Source organism: Nematocida ausubeli (assembly GCF_000738915.1).
Source record: "Nematocida ausubeli strain ERTm6 chromosome Unknown supercont2.1, whole genome shotgun sequence".
Classification (NCBI taxonomy): domain Eukaryota; kingdom Fungi; phylum Microsporidia; genus Nematocida; species Nematocida ausubeli.
This window is the reverse complement of record NW_026515634.1, coordinates 906245-927658: the sequence shown is the minus strand read 5'-3', so window position 1 is coordinate 927658 and position 21414 is coordinate 906245. Positions and strand designations below refer to the sequence as shown.

Here is a 21414-nt window from a genome sequence, read left to right as displayed (position 1 = left end):
AAAGAAATATCTGATGAAAACGAACAAGAGTACAACTTTAAAAGAAAGCCAGTGAATGACAGAGTACACAAAGACATGGACACAAAAACCCCAGAGGGTAAGTATCTTAGCATGTATCATGCCCAGCTGATAAAGATGTTTCCATCTGCAGACGGAGACCTCTCCATTGAGGCAGGAAGGTCAAATGCACTTACAAACTTCCTAAGAGCAGATCATGTTAAAAAGGATGCAAAGTACATCCTTGCAGCACTTCTTCTTCTCTCAGAGGGTGTTGACATTAAAATAGCAGTAGACTGCAAAGGAAAGAAAAATAATCTTGTCATAAAAAGCAAGACATGCAAAGAGAAAGAGTTTGTGAATGTAGTGATGCATACTGCAGGTATAGACCCAGTTACAAATGAGCAGAGTGAAAACATCTACCAAAGTGAGGCAACTGGAGTTGTCAAGTTCTATATGCAGTGCAGAGACAATTCACTGCTAAAGAAAGAAGGCAAGTTTGCAATGCCAGCCACTAGAGAAGAGTTTGAGAGCGGAAAGTTTCTGAACAATGCAGCCTTCCTTATACAGACATATATATACGAGTTTATTGACACAGCAGAAGACTACAAGAACTTTGTAGAAGCAGTGCATGAACTACTGATTGATCAAGTAGTTGAAAAGGAGAACCCGGAGCAGACTAAGAAGAAAGGCAAGAAGAGCAAAATATTCGATGAGCTTTTCATAGCGAAAGATGCACTTAGCGAAAACAAAAAATATATTGAATCGTTCTGTGATCTTCTAAAAGCCAAAAATGAGAATACTAAATTTCCCTTCTACAATGATAGTCAGCTGCCAAAGTATACTAGAGTGCCGCGTTGTAAACTAGACAAATCTGGCTTTGAGAAAAGCCAAGCCTTATACTATAGTGACTGTGTAGAAACAGCCCTTCTTGGACTGTTCTGCTGCCTGGCATATAATCCAGAGACAGGAGAGTACCAAACCAGCCATATGGGGGAGGGAATAAGTAAAGAGCTAAAACAGTTCTTTGAAGACTATCCTAAGCCAACAGAAACTACTGACTTTGAAATGCACAAACAATGGAGTAAAGTTGTTGCTTGCTTAAAGAATGACAAGATTGACTACAAGAAAGAGAAAAACGAACTTATAGCTGGGGTTGGAAATATACTTCTTGCTATTTCAGAAATAACAGGCCAGAAGAAAGAAATATTAAAGCTAGTCGAATGTATAGAAAATATATGCAGAACAGGAGAATTAGATGATAATCAATCTGAAATTGCAGATAAGATCGAATCGATTATTAAGGCTTTATCAAAGAATAAGAATGTGAGCATAGAGTGCAATGACATGGAACTTGGGAAGAGGTCAAGTGGCAAGGCAGATATTTTCTCTAAGATTAACATTATTTATACTTTCGATAAAGAATGTAATGAAATTTCTTTGGATATAATGCAAGGACATGCAAATCTTATTCTTCTTCCATCTTCAAATACTAGCTCTGCATATATTAAAGAAAAGTATGAAGAAGTAAAAAATATTTACAATGGTATGGGCTGCTATATAGGATACATTGCGGATCAGTACATTGGTGCAGAGTTAGATGCTTTAAGTTGTAGTGATTATAATCGCTCTATGAAATTTGCGAGAATAGTGCTCCAGATTATGCCGAAAGGACCCGAAGGAATATCTAAAATATTCTTATTAGGAAAGCTTGTTTCCCATCATGTTAAAGGTGCTATTATAATGAGATTTATATTTTCTACCATAGATAAGGAAGTGGGCCCAACAAACCCTCTAATACGGTTTACTGCAAACATTTTAGGAAGTGTTTCGCTCAATGATTATGCATCAAGACAACCAATGATAATGTTCTTCCCATTTCACGCAAGCTGGCAGAAATTTTATCCAAGGCTTGGATTTAAGCCATCAGAGCCTATCCCAAAAGAAGATGCTGTTTGGACTTATCTATCAGGACAAAAAACATATTTATGCAATATTCTAGAGTCTTTTTCAGTGCCTGCTACATCAAAAGCCATATGCAACTATCTTAGAGTAGCTGTGAATGATCCAAGGATGATCGATTTAAGTGTAGAATTTATAACCCGAGCGACTCTAATTTATCGTATTATGTATAGTGGGGGGATAGAGGACTTGGTGGAAATTCAATCCAATATCAAAGAATATATGAAAGACCACAACTTAAACTATGTGTATATTATCTGGTTTATGTACGTATGCTCAGGTCATTATAAATTCTCATTAGAATCTGCTAAGACAGTTTACGACTTTATAGTCTTTGATGATTATCCAAACCCACTTGAGTTTAAAGAAGCAATGTCAGGACCCGCGGAATACTTTAAAATGGGTTTAAGCATTTTAAAAAAAAATAAAGCACTTTTCTGCTCGAAGGATGACAGGAAAAGTATGAAAAAGTATGATGCTGTGTTAGCATACTTCTTGAAATTCTATCGGTTGCAAAAGAAATCTAAATCCTCAGCCTGCACTATAAGTTGATTTTGGTCATTGATTTCCGGGGATTTTCCTGCAGAAAAGCACGCTACAAGAGGCTCTGCTTGCTTACATATAATTCATTTTGAATGGATTACACTCTTGGCCATTATTCGTTTAAGGATCAATAGTTAACTATCCCCTGATAGTATGATGAAAAACATCTTCTAGAAACTTATGTTTTTTGTCTAAAAAACTCCATTCTGGGCGGGCATAAATAAATGACAGGAAATAAATTTATTCTATATTTTTGTATGATTGAGTATCGTATGCACTGACTAGCAGTTGATGCATTTCATAATCTTAGTTTATTTTTATCGCCATGGAGAAGGATACAGGTGATTGAAACCTTCCATTATTAGGAATTAAAGAGCCCATAATCTGATCAGTCTAGATAGGATTTAGAAGCAGAGGATATTTCATTTAAAACTACTTAAACAAATGGAAAACCAAATAAAGACAAGGTTTATAAATGTAACCTTCTAAAAAGCCTCTGTACTTCTTTACAAGCATAGCTCAAATAGCTAGTTCGAATCCTTGGCCGTAAATAAATTTTAGTAAAAGTAAAATAAAAATAGCATAAGAGGTTTAGTTATTACTACACACAGCTCAAAATTACTGCCAGCACACACCCCATATTATCCGATTCCTAAAGGCCTAAAGAGCTCTGATTACTGGCCCATAAGGCTGCTTATGCGTACCACTGCTGCATTCTCTGCTGAGCATAGTATGCACAGCCTTTCTTTGCTCTTAGCTTGTTTTATATAGAAAAGAGACTAAACCAAAGTCTCATGCCGGGATTTGTTTATTTTTGAGCTACACCCCTTTAACTCTTCTTGTACTTTATACAGCACTCTCACAATTATGTTTAAAGCAATATCTTGCCTTTCACCTGCGCTTTTTATTGCATCAAATGCTTTGTATGTGCTATATACTTCGCCAGCTGCAGATATAATGTCTTTCTGTAGATTATGCATAGTATTTAGCATAGCACACCCCTCTTTTATGCATTCCATACGGGCTCTGTGCAATTCTATTATCTCAGCCAGTGGCTTTATCTCTTTTTCATTTTCTTTAAAATGCTCTGCCTCTTTTCCCCTTACTAAGCACAACAGCACATCTCTGGCATATGTTTTTTTATTATTCTCTAAAATGCATTTGTTTACATCACTTAACTTTCTCTCCACCTCTATCACATGCGTGTGGTACTTCAAGAGGTCTTTTCTAGAGTTCTGCATGTTATTTTCTAGCTCTTTTTTATAATCAAGAGCTTCTTTGTATATATCGTCTTTGCACTTTTTTTCTTTTTCTAGGTTATTTAGCCCTTCATATAGTGTATTAATCTCTTTTATTTGCATGCTGTATTCATTATATATCCCGGTTAGTATTCCAAAAGGATTGCCTATGTTGCAGTACTTTATTTTTTCGCTTATAACATCTTTTTTTTCACTGATCATTTCGTATTCATTATTACATTCTTCATACTTCTTTTTATCTTCCGCTAGTTTTTCACTAGCTCTCAAAAAGATATTATAAATCAGATCTGCTGCAGTGTTCATCTCTTTTAGAGCGTCTATCTCTTTTTGGCACACTCTCTCAACTATATTCAGAATTTTGTATACTTTCTTCAACCCAGCATACACCTCTTTTTCTTCTTTTGTAGAAGAAGAATTGCTTTGTTCATCTGACGCATACATGTCTAAAGATGTAGAAGTATTTCCAGCACCTATTATATCATCCAATTGCTCAAATGGTATTGGCGTGCCTGCTTCTTTACTTCCTCCATCACCAGGCTCTTTGTTTTCATACACTGCGCTATTTTCTGAATATGTAGAAAATGTCTTCAGCTCGCTTATTATACTTAATGGACCTTCCTGCGATTTGCCTCGGTTGGGCGATGCGATTACGCATGTGTATAGCACCATTGATATTATTACTAATACACCAGCGGCTATTATCACGTATTCTTTTATAGACTCTTTGCTCGACTTCTTTGTGCTCGCCATGCTTTTTTCATATTTCCTGCTAATATACTTTATAGATCATTTAGATTTCTTGTTTGATATTGTGCTTCTCTAGATCTTTAGCTATTTCTATGGTATATCTAGCAAAAATATAAAATTAAAATTAAAGAGTTGTAAAGAACATAGTGATAATGCATCTATATATTCGGATTATATGAGAGGGGCGGTCAATCGGGTTATTTTCCTTTCTTTCTACACTATGCAGCAGCACATTCACCTTTCTTGCGAATTATCAGTATATGCCTGCATTCTTAACACATTTACAGTATTTTTACAAAAGGGGTTCTTCTATTGGTCCTAACTCTGCATATACCTATTAATACATCCATACTCTCTATTTATCTGTCTACTTTGTCCTTTTCTTCTCTTTCTAGTGCCTTCTTGTATTTTTATTCTCTTATATATTGGGAAATAAAGTATATGTTCCTTATGGTGGTGTAATTATATAAAAAGAGAATAAAACATGAGAGGCAAGGAAAAGAAGAAAAGTTTCACAGCCTAGAGAATAATAATTAGTCGGACATAAAGAGAAAAGAAAACGGAGAGTAACATACTACAAGCAAATAAAGAATGAAACAAGTATTTATTGACAGCTAGGCAGGCTACTACTAGGCATCTGACTGCGTCCCAACATCATATAGTTTTTATAGGCCTGAATAGCCAGAATAACTCATGCCTCTGCAGCAGATGGCACACCATTGAATCTCTTTGCTAGGAGTAGACTTATATTCTTGATCAGACTCTGCTTTCTCACACATAGACGCTCAGACAGCCCCTCAAGCCCTTTCTGTCTTTTGTGCAAATAATCCGAATCGCTGATTGTTTGTGCTATGCATGGCAAAGAATAGACCTAGACTGCACACTTATTCCTCTTGCTGCAGCATTTGGATGTGCCCATCCAACTCCTCCTTTTCTTTATACAGCAAGCTCTTAACTGCACTAAAGACTCTTTTCTGCTCTTCATGCGCACTTTTTCCTTTCTCATACGCTATATACGCATTGCATAGCCTATCTGTTTCGGATACAATGTCTTTCTGGCAGCTGTACACACAAGCTAGAGCATCATTCCTTTTCTTCGAGCACTTCAGATGCTTTCTATGCAGCTCCACTATCTCTTCCAACCGGGTGGTCTTATACCCTGTATTTTCAAAGTACTCGATCTCTCTGCTCCTCACTGCATGCAGCAGCTCTTCTTTGAAGTATATTTTTCCAAACATCGCTAAATTGCACTTAATTGTGCGATACAGCTCTCTTTCAGCGTCTAGAACCTGTGATAAGCATATCATTAGGCTGTCTCCTGGGCAGGCGTTTCTCTTTTCTTGCTCTTTTGCAGACCCCGGGCATTTGGCAGATGTGCTTCTTTTAGTCTTTTCACATTCTGCACACTCAATTGTCTCTTTGCATAGCGCAATAACCTTGTTTACTTTCGCGTTGTATGCATCATCTATGCCGCCTGGCACCTCGGGAACATTAAGTAGCTTGTAGCATGTGTCGATTTTTGAGTACTGCGCATCTGCTTCTTTATAGGCTAAGTCGTATGCAGTATTGGACTCTGCATACTTCTTTTTAAGGGCCTTTAGCTTTTTTCTACTCTGAAAGAAGAGGGTGCGTGCCGAAGAAACAGTGCACTCTAGCTCTTCTAGTCTTTTTGCCACCTTTTCGCACTCTTTTTCCGCTATCTTCATTTTGTACAGCGCTGCATTAAGAAGCCCTTTTTTTTCTTTTGACACAATTCGGGTATTTTGGACAAAAACATGGCTGTCTGCAAAACAGCTGTCTAGCTGCACAGCAGACGTGTTTAGGCCGGGTCCCATGTCTGCTTGTTTCGAGTTCGGGAGGCGGTCTTCACACACGGTTCTGCGCTCTGGACAGCCGACTACCTCGCCTTGTATACTCAGTGGCTCTTCATGCAGCATGTCTGGGTTCGGGGGTATGATTGCGCATGCATATAGCCCGAGGACAAGTACTCCAAGTGCACTCTTGGCTATTATTTCAATCTTCTTTGTAGACCCTTTGTTCCGCTTTCTTTCGCTTATCATGCTTTTTTTATACTCATTGTTAATATACCTTACATATCACTTAGATCTTCTCCTTAATATAGCTGAATAACCAGATATAACCCGAATTTCTTAGCTAGTCTGTTGCTCTTTTTGGCATGCCAAAAATGCATTTGAAGGCCCGAAGGACATACCCAGCAAGTATTTTATACTTAATAGAGCTTCCTATGGCTTATCTGATTCGGGTGGCCCTGCCCTGCACACATATAACCCAAATGCCAGCATTTCTATTTCTATTATACACATGGCCAACACTGAAGCTTCTATTATAACTTTTTCGGGTTATATGAGAGGAGTGATCAGAGAGGCTTACTTGCATTTCTTTCTACACAATGCAGCAACTTACTCACCTTTTTTGCGAATTATCAGTATATGTTTGCACTACGAACGCATTTTTAGTATTTTGCCAAAAGAGCCTTATGCTGGTCCTATCAGTGTATATACCTATCAATACATCCATGGTTTCTACTTATCTATCTATTCTTTCATTTCTACGTATCTGTCTACTTTGTCTTTTTCTTCTCTTTCAGTGTCTTCTTGTATTTTTATTCTCCTACACATTGGAAAATAAAGTATACATATAGCCCTCTGAAGCAATTTATTTTACATAGTTATAAAAAGAGAAATAAAGCACTAGAGGCAGAGAAAAGAAGAAAAGTAGCACATTCCAAAGAACCATCATTGGTCAGACATAAAGAGAGGATAAAGAGAGTAACACACTACAGGCAAATAGAGAATGAAACAGGGATTTATTGACAGGCGGACAGACACTTTCTTCTACTCACATCACAATAGCCTATATTCTGCACTATACTATAAATATAGGCTGAATAAAAAAGCACCAGCTGAACTTCGGGTTATATCTGATTTATGCGTGCACATGCACATAGAAACAAAAGCTAGCACATAATAGAGCCTTGAATGCGTACAGTGTTTCTTAAAGAACTTAGAAAAACCCATAACACATAAGCCAGCCTCTTCTTTCTAGCACACTTAGACTTTTGGGCACTTCACCACAAATAAACTACTGCTAGTGTTATCTGCTATACAAGGCCAGCCCTAAACAGCTAAGTAAGAGAGCGAGCTTAAAATATTTTTACTACAATAATAAAAGTTCCTCACACAGCAATAGGTGCTATTCACACTCTATGGCACTTCTTCCCGCATGGTACACCATCTACTGGTTAGAATATCATTTGCCTCTGGCCAGCCAATGGGATAAACATATATACACATATTTTTATTGAGTGAAAACTATTGATCAACGTATATAGCCCAAAGACCAATAAAAATGCCTTACAACTCCCCCTGAGTTTAACCGTTACTATATATTAAAAATGATTTATTTTATTTAATGAAAATGATTTCTTCCGTTATTTGGATCAAGGCAGTTGCCTTAATCAGTGTTCTACTGATGAGCACGCACAGAGCAGACATGACATTGGACGAGGTGGAGGCCACTCTGCAGTTTGAAATTGCAACCGATGCAACACCTATAAGAATAAACCCAGAGGGGCCTCTCAACTTCCTCCGCGGATGCATCTACCAGAAGATGGAGTGCATGTACAACAAAAGGTTCTTTGCTCCGCAGATTAAGACAGAGTACCTTTTAAAGAAAAATGAAGAGAATGAAGATTATACATACAACCGAAATGAACAAAAGGACAAAGCATACAAAGAACACCCGACTAATAAAACGGATACATATACCGAGAAGTATCACAATCATCTGATCGAGCTGTTTCCATCTCCAACTGGTGACATAACAATTGAGACACGGGGAAACCAGTCCTTTGTTCAGTTCCTTCGAGCAAAGACAACAGAAAAGCATGCATTGCAAATTCTGGCCATGCTACTTCTTTTCTCTGAGGGAGTGGACATTCCTATTGAAGTCACCAACAGTGTACTAAAGGTATATGAAACAAACAAAAAAAAAGAAATATACTTCACAGTCCCTATGGAAATCCCATGGCAAAACCTTGTGGAAGACAAAGTACAAACATTCCAACAGAAGAAAGTTAAGCAAATGATCAGCTTCTTCCAGAAGAATGCAAGCAAACATGAAGTGCTTAGTATAATGGAGGACAAGTGTACGAAAGAGGAGATTATGTCTGGAAAGTTCTTAGACAGCTCCAAGTTTCTGATCCAGTCGTACATATTTGGGTTCATAGACACAGCACAGCGTGCAATTGAGTTTATACAGACTATGCACACAATGACAGAGAAGTATGCGCCAAAGACAGAGGCACCAAGTAAAGGTGACTGTGTGTATGACAGACTTTTCAAAACTGCGAGTACAGAAGCAGGCACAAACTGCATGGCTCTAATGAAGAAAACTCAAGATATTTTAAATAGATATCGGGTATTTCCATTTACAGACAGCACGCAACTTCCTTCATACACATCTGTCCCATGGCGCGACCCGACAACAAAAGAGTTTTCTACTGATCCGTTAGAAAACTACAGCAACTGTGTGGAGTGCATGATTCTCTCTCTTTTCTGCTGCTTGGCATATGACCCATCTGACTTTACATATAAAACTGACCACATGGGGAATGTCTCTGAAGAGCTTAAAGAATTCTTCGCCCCAGAAGAGAACAAGTCATTTGACACAACAAAGGCAGAGTTCCAGATAAGGTGGTGCAAAGTTGTTGCGTGCTTGGATGAGCCTATGATTGCATACTGCAGAGATAGAAATGAGATAAACTGTGGCATCATAAACATGCTCTTGGTTATTGCTGAAATAGTAAATATTTCTAAAGAAGAAAAAGACAAAATACTTGGCTTTTTAGAGAGGTTAAAGGAAAACCAAGGAGAATTGGATGATATATTGTCGAAGGATATTCAAGAGTACACAAAGATGCTACTTAAATGCCTATCCAAGACAGAAATTGTAGGAATAGAGTTTTCTTGGATTAAAAGTTATAAGTGCAGTAATGGAAGATACGATGTGTATGGAGAGATTGCTATTTTATTTGAGCGGAATGAGATCAAGAATAAAATAGTCTTGGGAATATCAGGCTTACATAGTACTACTAGCATGAGATCTGCTGTTATGGACTTCGAAGACGATCGAATAGAGAAATTGAATGAAATTGCAGGCATCTGTAAAAATGGAACAGAATTTGTTGAAAATTTATTTTCTGCGTATGTTGACTATGAGACAAGAAAAATTGATATGTATGGGGATGCTGATGACTTTATGAGGGCACAGGTGAGCAAAATCATTGAGAACAACTTCACAGACATAAATAGACTGCTGCTCATACAAAAGATCAATGATTTAGACTATAAGGCGAGATTAGTTGCCTGTTCTATGGTCTATACCATGGACCAAAAGCTATCTCCTGAGCATCCCATTGTTCGGTTTACCTCCAACATATTAGGAAGCACAGAGCTAGATAACCCGAGAATTCAAAGGGAAGTGCTTCCCTCAATTACATTCACAGGCCTGCTTAATAAAAACAGCAAAAGTCTCAGCTACCCGAATATAAATCTGTCAGAAGAAATGTATGAAAGAATTATGAAGGGCGCAGGAGGGTTTGGGGTTTCTGAATATGTGATAGATTGCGATATATCCATTTTTATAATGTGGATTAAATACTGCGTAGAGAAATTTTGTTTATATAGTGGGAAAGCGGTTTATATATTATTAAACTGTCTGATGGATGGGTATGTTTACACATATATATTTAGAGACCAAAACATGAAGTATGCCGATTTAGTTTGTGAGGCAATAACACAAGGCTGTTCCGAGAAGAAAGATGTGATACTAAATCATCTTCACTATATATGGTTCATGTATTCCATTTTTCAGAAAAACCTAAATATAGAGTTAATTACCATACACTTTAACACGATTCAGAATCCAAGCTACATTCCGGGTAATTTCATATATTATGATAAAAAGAAAATTGTCCAAATCCTTAAAAGGCTAAAGGACCAGCTATGCACTAGCGAAGACGCTATTGCCAAGTTTAACGAGCTTCTACGCCAATATAACCCGAATTCTACCACCTCATGAGGTGCACAAACCTAGACACTTCTTTGACTAGAAGAACCTTTATAGAATATTGCAATAAAAGCTTTTTCTCTACTATTTCTAAGGAAATCTAGCTAAAGTACTTTGTACAAGGCTTCTTCAAATAGCACAGCTAGAATTAAAATATTTTATCTCTAAGAAACCAGCAGTAAATAATCGAAAATATGGTAGTGTATAGCTAAACTAGCTGTATAGTTGCTGATTTTCCTTGCCTAGAGAGCATAAACCCTTTATCTGGGCTAGCAATGCAGATTATATTGGGCATTGCCTTTCGGAGGTTTTTCTGTAGAACAATACACTACAATGGGTTTTACTTGTGTATGCGCTATCTAGGCTGACTTAGACTCTTAGCCTTTTATTTGTTTTGGACGAATAATTAATCATCTCCATAAAATATCATGAACGACTTCTTTTGGAAATTTCCAGAAACTTTATTGTCTAGATCTAATATTACCTTGAGGGGGTCTATAAATACCCCGAATAAACTAGAACCAAGTTTAGTATAACTAAGTGTAATAGTTTAGAGAGGAGAATCAGCTGAAATGACAATCGGGATAACTTACTTAGGCTCTTTCTACTAAACCAGCTCTGTAATAAACATATATATCATCCTTTATGCAAATTCATTGTGTCCTATCAGTGTATACTTACATTCTTAACATATTTACAGTACTTTGCCAAAAGGGCTCCTTCTATTGGTCCTAGCAGTGTATATACCTATTAATACATCTATACTCTCTATTTATCTGTCTATTCTTTTATTTATATGCATCTGTCTACTTTGTTCTCTTTTTCTCTCTCAGTGTGCTTTTTGTATTTTTATTCTTGTATATATTGGGAAATAAAGTATACATACAGCCCTCTGAAGCAATTTATTTTACATAGTTATAAAAAGAGAAATAAAGCACTAGAGACAGGGAAAAGAAGAAAAGTAGCACATCACAGAGAACCACCACTGGTCAGGCATGAAGAGAGAAGAAAGAGAGAAACAGAGAGAGCAGCATACTACAGGCAAATAGAGAACGAAACAGGCATTTATTAACAGCTAGACATACTCTCGTATACACTTATCATAATAGTGTGTATTATGCACTACACACATATATAGAGATATTTTGTCTGCGCATCCATCACATTATACACATGTATAGCATAAAGGCGGCTCTGTTAAACATCCTCTGGACACACTCTGAGTTGAGTTTTATTTTTATTTTCCTCTAGCTATGCACATATTGAAGGAATACACTTTCTAGTGCACAGACACTGCACCAGCCCACTACCACTCAACTCCTTTATTTAGACTGTCTTAGTGCACATATCTTGGCTATATCAGAGTGTTCATCTAGCATATTCAGGCTTCGGAGTTTTCAGTATACTTCTGTTAACACCATTGCATAGTATACTAATATATCTAGATTAGATGATAAATACACAAAAAGACAGCTATTCAATAGGACAGGCTTTGTGTAGCCGAGTCTGTTTTATGAGAGAACCATACGAGTGTTTTCTAACTATTGGTCTGCAGTACAGGAGAATAGTATGAAGATGATCTCACTGGTGTATTTACGTATGCAGATTGGATACAATCACTGGCCCAACTAAAGCACAGAACTGTTTTTGCTTATTGGCTAACTATAAATCGCATGCAAGTGACCTATAAAAAAATGATTTATATATAGAAATAACTGATGCTAAGGATAATAATGAAAAGCGAGAAATTAAATCGGTTAAAGAGAAAATCTTTTTTCGATTTGCAAAAAATGATCGGCAGGCTACTTTTGAACTTAATAATGGTGCAAACGATTCTTACAAGAATCAATATGGAAGACATAAAGACAGTACATGAGACTCTAGTTGGCAAGAAGCAGGATGTGGTTATTAACCCAAGAGGATCATTGAATCTCCTACGTGGATACATTGGAAACCAGAATGGATATATGTACAACAAACGGTTTTATTCCCCTGAAATAGACACAGATTATACGTTGTCTAAGAAAGGACTATCTAGTAAAAACAAACAAGAGTACAACTTTACAAGAAAACCAGTTAATGACAGAGTATACAAGGACATAGCCACACAGACTCCCAATGGGGAGTATCTTAGCTCTTATCATGCCCAGCTGATAAAGATGTTTCCGTCTGTGGATAGAGACCTCTCCATTGAGGCAGGTAGATCAAATGCACTTACAAACTTTCTAAGAGCAGATCACGTTAAGAAAGACACAAAGTACATTCTTGCAGCGCTTCTTCTTCTCTCAGAGGGCGTTGACCTTAAAATAAGTATAGACCGTACAGGAAAGAAAAATAATCTTGTCATAAAAAGTAAGACATGCAAGGAAAAAGTATTTTTGGATGTAGAAATGCATATGGAAGGCACAGATCCAGTTACTAAGAAGTACAAAGAGGATATCTATCAAAGTGAGGCAGCTGGAGTTGTCAAGTTCTATATGCAGTGCAGAGATAATCCACTTCTAAAGAAAGGGGGCAAGTTTGCAATGCCTTCCACTAGAGAAGAGTTTGAAAGTGGCTTATTTCTGAATAACGCAGCCTTCCTCATACAGACGTACATATACGAGTTCATTGACACAGCAGAGAGTTACAAGGACTTTGTGAATGCAGTGCATGAACTAATGGTTGATCAAGTGGCTGAAAAGGAGAACCCGGAGCAGACTAAGAAGAAAGGTAAGAAGGGCAGAATATTTGATGAGCTTTTCATTGCAAAAGATACACTTAGTGAGAACATAAAGTACATTGAATCATTCTGTGACCTTGTAAAATATACAAATGAAAATGCCGATTTTCCCTTCTGCAATAGTAGTCAACTGCCACAGTTTACTAGAGTGCCGCGTTGTAAACTAGACAAGTCTGGCTTTGAGAGAAACCAATTCTTATACTATAGCAACTGCGTAGAAACAGCCCTTCTTGGACTGTTCTGCGGCCTAGCATATAATCCAGAGACAGGAAAGTATGAGACAGACCACATGGGAACGGAAGTAAGCAAAGAGTTGAGAGACTTCTTTGAAAAGTATCCTAAGCCAAAAGAAACCACTAACTTTGAAATGCACAAGGAGTGGAGCCGAGTTGTTGCTTGCTTAGAGGATGAAAAGATTGACTACTGGAAGAGTAAAAACGAGCTTATAGCTGGGATTGCAAATATATTTCTAGTAATTGCAGAAATAACAGGCCAGAAAGCAGATATATTAGAGCTAGTTGAGTGTATAGAGAATGCATGTAAATATAAAGAATTAGATAGTAAGCAATCTGAAATTGCAGATAAGATCGAATCGATTATTAAGGCTTTATCACTGAATAAGAATGTGAGAGTAGAGTGCAAACAAATGAGACTTGGAAAGAGGTCAAATGGCAAGGCAGATATTTTCTCTGAGATTCGGGTTATATCGGGTTTCGGTAAAGTATATAATGGAATTTCTTTGGATATAATACCGAAGCATGCTGTTCTTACTTTTCTTCGATCTTTAAAGAATAAATCTGCACAAGTTAAAGAAAAATATGAAGAAGTAAAAAATACATACAGTGGCGTAGACTGCTATATAGGATACATTGCATACCAGTACGTTAGTGTAGAATTGGATTCTTTAAGTAACAGCCGTGAAGGCCTTTCAAAGAATCTTAGAAAAACCATAGAATCAGTTATACAGGAGGAATCTAAAGGCATATCTAGAATATTCTTATTGGAAAAGCTTTCTTCCAATGGAATTAAACGCTATATTATAAATAGCTTTATACTTGATACTGTAGACAAGGAAGTAGGCCAAACAAACCCTTTAACACGGTTCACAGCAAACATTTTAGGAAGTGTTCCGCTCAATGACCTTAACACAAGAAGTATAGTTCTAGAAAGCTTCCCATTTCATACAAGCTGGCAGGAGTACTATCCAAGACTTGGATTTAAGCCATCAGAGTTTATTCCAAAGGAAGACGATTTTTGGAATCAGCTAGAGCCAGTGGATGTATACAGAACTCTACTAGATGATATTCCAGAATCTGCTGCATTAAAAGCCACGTGCAACTATCTTAGAGTAACTGCAAATGACGCGAGAATGAACAATTCAAGAGTAGCTTATATAACCCGAGATGCTTTGCTTGATCTTATCGTGTCTAAGGGAATGATAGAGGACTTGCTGAAAATTCAATCCATTATCAAAGAATCTATGGAAGACTGCGATTTAAACTATGTGTATATTACCTGGTTTATTCATGTATGCTCAGGCGTTGATGGGCCCTTATTAGAATCTATTAAGACGATTTACGACTCTATAGCTTTCCATAGCCATTCAGAATTATTTATGCGTAAAAAAGAAATTTCAGGACCTTTGGAGTATTTTGAAAAAGGTCTAAGTGTCTTAAAAGAAAATAAGTATTTATTCTGCTCAAAGAATGACAAAAAAAGTATGAAAAAGTATGATACGCTGGTATCGTACCTTTTTAGATCCTGTTGGCGGCTAAACGAAAAAAATTGCACGAGATGCAGTATAAGTTGATGCTGGTCATTGCCTTCCGAGGAATTTGGCGGCAGGGCAGCCCGCTAAAAGGGGGTCTGCTTGCATACATATAATTCATTGAATGGATTAGACCCTTGCCTTTATTTGTCCTTCAGTGAATAATTAACCACCTCCAGACCGTATGATGAAAAACATCTTCTAGAAACTTATGTTTTTTGTCTAAAAAACACCATTCTGGGCGGGCATGAATAGAGGACAGAAAATAAATTTATTCTATATTTTTGTATGATTGAGTGTAGCGTTTCATAGAGGAGAAATAAGCTATACTTCAAAACAAATTAACACCAGTGTAGTATTCAGAAGGCTGCTGGAAATTCGGGTTAGGCCCACCCAATATATGAATAATTTTAAAGGCTATTCTTTGAGTATCCGAGCCCTTCCAAGTTAAGCCTTCTGGTAATTCACCTACTGTCTAAGAGCGAGACTATTGTAAAATATTTATTAGAACTTAGGCTATATCAAGTGTTTCATTCGGATTATATTCGGGCTGATCAACTTTCATATTAGTTGGATTGGATAGATTTATGGTTTCTGCATATTCAGAAAGAACATGCATACTATAGCTGTCTTTTGGCATTTTGCTTATTTTCTCTGCTAAAATGTCAATTTTTGGAATTTCTGATAGTAAAAAACACATGCCAATTCCTAATTCGACTATTTCTGGTGATATAAAACTAATAATTATTGGCTGTTTTCTGTTTTCTGTTTTATAATAAATCTGTAAACTTCCGGCCAAATATTTTGTTTCTATACGTTTAGTCAAATACTTTTTAGTATATGTGCTTTTAATTTGGTAATCCACAAAGTTCATATATAATATTCTTGGTTTTTTATCTTTAAAAGATGTAGAAAACCGGTTCCTGAAGTCTTCAGGCATTCTATTGTCGAATTTTCTTGACAATACCATAGAGAAAATACTTTCTACATATCTTATAATGCTATTTAAATCCTTAACTGTTAGGGGTTTCTCATACCCGGATCTTTCGGATTCGAACAGTTTTTTATATGACTGTATTTCTTTCTTATTTATATCATAATACATTCCAGTAAGCTTTAGCATTATTATGAGAATATTGAGGATATCTTGTTCAATCACATGCCTACCGTTCGTTAGTTTTATGTAACTTATGTCCTCATCATCTCTCACTAAGCTCTTAATTATTTCACGCCATTTATCCCAAGCCTCTTTTGTTATTCCCTGCCCCATCCGTATGACAGGCATATCATTGCTGAGTGGGTTGTTTATGGCTGGATTTTCACATTTTTCGGGTGAATCGCTAGACGTACTTGTGTTTTTAGATGGCATGCCAAACAGATTCTTTACTTCTTCTTGCGCGCACGGAATTTGATCAACATTGTATGTGTTTGTCTCTGGGTCATATACAAAGCAGCAGAATAGAGTAAATAGTGTAGATTCTATATTAGGTGAAGACGTGCATGTTTTATAATATTCATATTTAGGCCAATAATTCTTTTTTGTGGGAAGGTACAGACTATTATTTTTGAAGGGAAGTGGTTTAATTTCTTTCTCGGCTTCAACCAAATCTTTAAGCTCTTTTACGTTACCCCACCACTCCAACGTTACTGACCTATTTGATGTTTTTGTAAGCCACTTTTGAAATAGCCGGGTTGAAATCACTGCATTGTTTTTCTCTTTAAGCTTTGTGAAGCAAAGCCTTAATTTGTCAGACATCTCGTCATAAAAGTTAATTGCATCCTCTTTAGTCTCCAGATAGTAGTATATGTACGACTGTATAAGCCAGGCTGGTGTCTCAGTAAACTCATTCTTCCAATAAATTTCTTTCTCAGTTGATTCCTTCAGCGCTATACTCTCTTCAAGTTCCTGGCTGGACTCTGCATTAAGGAAGTACTTAATAGTCTGCACTATTTTAATGCTACTTTTTTTTATATTTGCTTCTTCATTAGAGCTATTACTTTCCTGTCCTTCCGTACTAGTAGTGTATATAGGAATACTGAAGGAGTCTTTGGGTTTGTATTCATTCATCCATGTAAGTTTTGGGCATGCGCTTTCTTCATCCTCAATTCTCAGAGACACGGGCATCCCCTCTGCCTGCAGAAGAAGTACTGCAAGAATTCTATGGGCATATTCCTTGACATGTTCACTCTTCAAGAAAGAAGTAAAAGACTCTTTTCGGAGTTTTTTAGGATAGATGCCTATTTTTCTCTTTGGGGAAGGAAACATATTAATTAGTGCATTGTAGTGGTCTACAATTCTCTTTGGTATCTTCTTTCCCTCTGAATCCTCTTCTCTGGCTATGTGGTTTGTTTGGTATGTTTTATGTGAAGTATCTTCTTCCTTTATTATTAAAAAACAGTTACTTATGTATGAAGAATCAAATCGCTTATTCTGAAGAGTGCTAGACCATTCGTATAGATATAGCATAATTGGGCTAAAAGGCCCATCCAGCTTCAGCATAGTATCACCTTTTGTTTTGCTTAATATTGCTTTTATCACTGCTTTCATATCCTCCTCGCTCAATAATCCGAAGACGTTCTGCACAAATAGAAGCGCGCCCATAAGAAGCACTTTTGCTAGTAGCTTGATAGATATCTGTCTGTTATTTCTCTTGTATAGATGTTCATGTGTTTTTCTTTTTATTTTCATGTTCATATCTTAGTACTGAAATTTTCAAATATTCTTGTATTTAAGCATTTAAATTGGGGTAATTGATCAATAGTGATTAATTGCATGTGCACATTAAGTATTAAAAGACCATTCTATTTTCGCAGTAAGTTTTTTAGTAAATTCTACAGAAGAAAATTTAGGCTATGTTGAATGCCCTATGCAACAAAATACAACTCGAATTTAACTAGTGCTATGTACTTATGTGTCCATGCACGGCTTGTTGTTTTTCTCTACCTCGAAGACGCAAATCTCTTTCCTTGGGTTAGCAATATGGTATAGAATGTACTATTTTCTTGTTCTAAATTAAATTAATTAAAACCAACTAATTATTAATACTTCCCCTTTTGACTATTTTTTGTTAATGAATTAATATTTATTCAAATTATTGTGGTAAACTTTCTATTTATCCAAAAGCCTGTCGCCACAGTATATCCAGACATCTGCAACAATACACGAATAAAACTTCCTTAACAACTACACTTTTTATTCTAAACTATAACCTCCTCGCGGAAACATCATCTCCTCTTGGGCATGTTAGTTAGATTGTGTTTATTAGCAACTCCATATTACTAATATATTAACTGCTAATGGTCTATAAATAGACAGCGAGAAATAAAGGATGCTTCCAAATAGAAAAACCAATTCTAGCATCTTAGAAAAATAAATTCAGCTATTCCCACACCAAGCCATCTTCTGGTTATATATAATGTGTTCCTGGGTTCTTTCTCTAGCATTTCCTATTTAAGCTGCACCTCTTCTCTCTGTTTACAAACATAGCATGGCTAGTTTGAATTCTTTTCCACTAATAAAATTTAGTAAGAGTAGCAGAGACGGCTTAGCTATTACTTTGCACAATTTAAAGTCACTACCATTGCATATTACTTAGAAATACCACTACTATGTTGTCTGCTGAGCACAGTTTGCATACTCTTTGAGTTACTCGAGCTATATGTGGCAGAGGCTAAGTCCAACTTACCCTTCTTTCTACACTATGTGCCAGCTCAGTCACCTTTCTTACGAATTATTAGTATCTGCTTGCATTCTGAATACATTTGCCGTATTCAGTCAAACCAGCCTTGTATTGGTCTTAACCCTGTTTATGAATGCTACTCCATCTATACTCTCTATTTATCTGTCTATTCTTTCATTTCTGTGCTTCTGTCTACTTTGTCCTTTTCCTCTCTTTCAGTGTTCTTCTTGTATTTTTATTCTCCTATATATTGGGAAATAAAGTGTATATTTCTTTTTGTGGACTAGTTTATTTTACGTAGGTATAAAAAGAGAAATAAAGCATGAGAGACAGGGAAAAGAAGAAAATTTGCACATCCCAGAGAACCATCATTGCTCAGACATGAAGAGAGAAGAAAGAGAGAAACAGAGAGAATAGCACATTACAGACAAATAGAGAACGAAATAAGCATTTATTGACAGCTATACACACACTCGTATACACTTATCATAATAGTGTGTATTTGGTGACACGGATATATATACTTTTCGCAGTATATATCTACATCTTAGCACTGCACTGCTTTTTTTTTCTTTTACCATAGACTTGCGCGCGCCCTTTTTTGTGTAGGAGCACTGTTGCTACAGTACACACTTCTGCTCTCTACCCTGTATAATGTACATATATGCACCCCAAGTGATGCAAGCACCTGCATACTCAGCAAAGCGTATTTCAGTGAGCCTCTTCTCTGTACGTGCGCACTGCCCATTCCTGTGCATATCTCTTCTCTCTTATTCTTTCTGCTACACCTAATGATCATTTAGATGTCTTCCTCAATATTGCACAATTTTGTGTGCATGTAAATATGTGCTACTGTGCACTGTCTAGTGAATGTGTAAGAAGAAAAATAAAAAGCTGTAATGAATTTATTCCATGGCCAGCATATAGGCCAGCTGCAGCCTTACCGCATCCTATCCTATTACATATTCACAATACAGCACGGAGGCTGCGCTCCAGACAGCATCGCTCTCCTGGCGCGCATACACTACTTATGCACTCCGCATCTGCATTATCTGCTATTTTAAATGTGCATATTCTTTTCTACCCACTGCCTTATGCTATAAACTGCATATACTGTTCTTTAGCATAGATCTATGTTTTACTATTTGTTGCACATTCGTTTATATTCTTTTGACAGGATAGCTGCAAGGTCATTTTTTGTTTCCACCACTGTCCTCTTCTGTATATATCTATTTTCTGCTTTAATAAACGCTTCATACAGGTCTTTCTGTTTTATTTTCATGGATATACTATTTTCGCTTAGTTTAATCATTTGGGTTATAACCCGAATATTATCCTTTATAAGCATATGCCACTTTTTATATATTTTGATATAACCCGATAACTTATGCTTTTTAGCGAAATCTTTTTCATGGGTGCGCTCTTTTTTCCTTACTAAAAGCAACGCCCTTGCTTGGGCATTTAATTTTTTAGTTTTTTCTAATAGCCCTTTTAAGAGTTCAAATAACACTTCTTCTTTTTCTATTTCATTCGAATAATATTCCATATAGGCTTCTCTTGATAATATATATTCCATTTCTAATTTTCTCTTTTTTTCTAAAGCTTTTGTGAATAAATAAAGTTTGTTATAAATCAATTTATCTAAGCCATTTATCTCTACTGTGAGATTTTTAACTTGTTCTACACATTCATTATACACAACACATTTAGCATTTGGTATTTCTATATTGCAGAATTCACTCTCGAAAGTTTTAATTTCCTTATCTAGAACATCTGCTTCTTTGACGATTAAATTATATGCAGCCTCATATTCAGTATACTTGCTACTAGTTTTCACTATTTCATCACTAGCTTGATTATATCTAAATTCGAATGCATTTAATCTATGTATTGTTTTTTTTAGATTTTGCATTCCTAATGCGCTCCTTTCAAAAGCCAAATCTACCATCTTTTTATTTAGATTTCTCACCATCTCTTCTAACACTAAATTATTGTGGCTTTCTTTAGCTTTTATATAAGATGTATCTTTGGCTTCAGAGACCGTATTTTCCGGTGCGTCTATTTCATCTGGTATCTTTTTACTTTTGTTGTCTTTTTCTTCTTTCTCTTTTGACTCTAGTGCAAAAGTGCTATTTTCTGTTTTTTCATCTATATCTTCTGTGTCTATTATACTTCTTGCAGAGGCTGCTGTTTTGTTTAAATTTACATATTCTTCTACATCTTTTCCCTCTTTCTCACTGAAAGCCTTTTCATCTGCGCCCAGCACATTACTTTGCACGCGTATATATGCCATTTCCTCCTTGCTTGTTTTTTCGGCTATTATTTTCTGTAAATTTCTGCTATACATCATATACATGCCCAGACATACTATGAATACTGCTAATACGCATATAATTATCTTTTTCTTGTTAAAATAAGCCATTGCTAAACTTTAGTATTTGTATGAAGGCAAAGCTTCTTAAATAGTTCTATTTTAATATATCCAGTGATTTAATACAAACAAATACATAAATTAATTGCTTTATTGTTTTGATAGCGCTACCATGCTTATTGCTGCATAAAAATATTAGCCCAATAGCATGGCCATAAAGAAATAAAATTAAAGAATTACAGAAATTTCGCTCTTAGCTAATACATGCCCAGACA

General features: G+C 36.3%; 8 protein-coding genes across 8 annotated transcripts; 4 read left to right on the top strand and 4 right to left on the bottom strand.

Moving 5' to 3' along the window:
• Positions 1-2511, top strand: NESG_00579 (uncharacterized protein; the record flags this gene model as incomplete). Its single annotated transcript, XM_053048229.1, has 1 exon — positions 1-2511. A coding segment is annotated over one exon (2511 nt), but the record flags the coding sequence as incomplete, so codon positions are not given.
• A 770-nt stretch (positions 2512-3281) lies between these two features.
• On the bottom strand, positions 3282-4511 carry NESG_00578 (uncharacterized protein; the record flags this gene model as incomplete). Its single annotated transcript, XM_053048228.1, has 1 exon — positions 3282-4511. One exon carries the CDS (start codon positions 4509-4511, stop codon positions 3282-3284), a length of 1230 nt encoding a protein of 409 aa, XP_052906053.1.
• An 881-nt stretch (positions 4512-5392) lies between these two features.
• On the bottom strand, positions 5393-6568 carry NESG_00577 (uncharacterized protein; the record flags this gene model as incomplete). Its single annotated transcript, XM_053048227.1, has 1 exon — positions 5393-6568. The coding sequence occupies one exon, from the start codon at positions 6566-6568 to the stop codon at positions 5393-5395; it is 1176 nt and encodes a 391-aa protein (XP_052906052.1).
• Positions 6569-7940: 1372 nt separating this feature from the next.
• Positions 7941-10610, top strand: NESG_00576 (uncharacterized protein; the record flags this gene model as incomplete). Its single annotated transcript, XM_053048226.1, has 1 exon — positions 7941-10610. The coding sequence occupies one exon, from the start codon at positions 7941-7943 to the stop codon at positions 10608-10610; it is 2670 nt and encodes an 889-aa protein (XP_052906051.1).
• Positions 10611-11394: 784 nt separating this feature from the next.
• Positions 11395-11670, top strand: NESG_00575 (uncharacterized protein; the record flags this gene model as incomplete). The annotated part of the gene is made up of 1 exon (XM_053048225.1): positions 11395-11670. One exon carries the CDS (start codon positions 11395-11397, stop codon positions 11668-11670), a length of 276 nt encoding a protein of 91 aa, XP_052906050.1.
• Positions 11671-12388: 718 nt separating this feature from the next.
• NESG_00574 (uncharacterized protein) lies at positions 12389-15130 on the top strand (the record flags this gene model as incomplete). The annotated part of the gene is made up of 1 exon (XM_053048224.1): positions 12389-15130. One exon carries the CDS (start codon positions 12389-12391, stop codon positions 15128-15130), a length of 2742 nt encoding a protein of 913 aa, XP_052906049.1.
• A 469-nt stretch (positions 15131-15599) lies between these two features.
• NESG_00573 (uncharacterized protein) lies at positions 15600-17783 on the bottom strand (the record flags this gene model as incomplete). The annotated part of the gene is made up of 1 exon (XM_053048223.1): positions 15600-17783. The coding sequence occupies one exon, from the start codon at positions 17781-17783 to the stop codon at positions 15600-15602; it is 2184 nt and encodes a 727-aa protein (XP_052906048.1).
• Positions 17784-19909: 2126 nt separating this feature from the next.
• NESG_00572 (uncharacterized protein) lies at positions 19910-21190 on the bottom strand (the record flags this gene model as incomplete). The annotated part of the gene is made up of 1 exon (XM_053048222.1): positions 19910-21190. The coding sequence occupies one exon, from the start codon at positions 21188-21190 to the stop codon at positions 19910-19912; it is 1281 nt and encodes a 426-aa protein (XP_052906047.1).
• Positions 21191-21414: the final 224 nt, after the last annotated feature.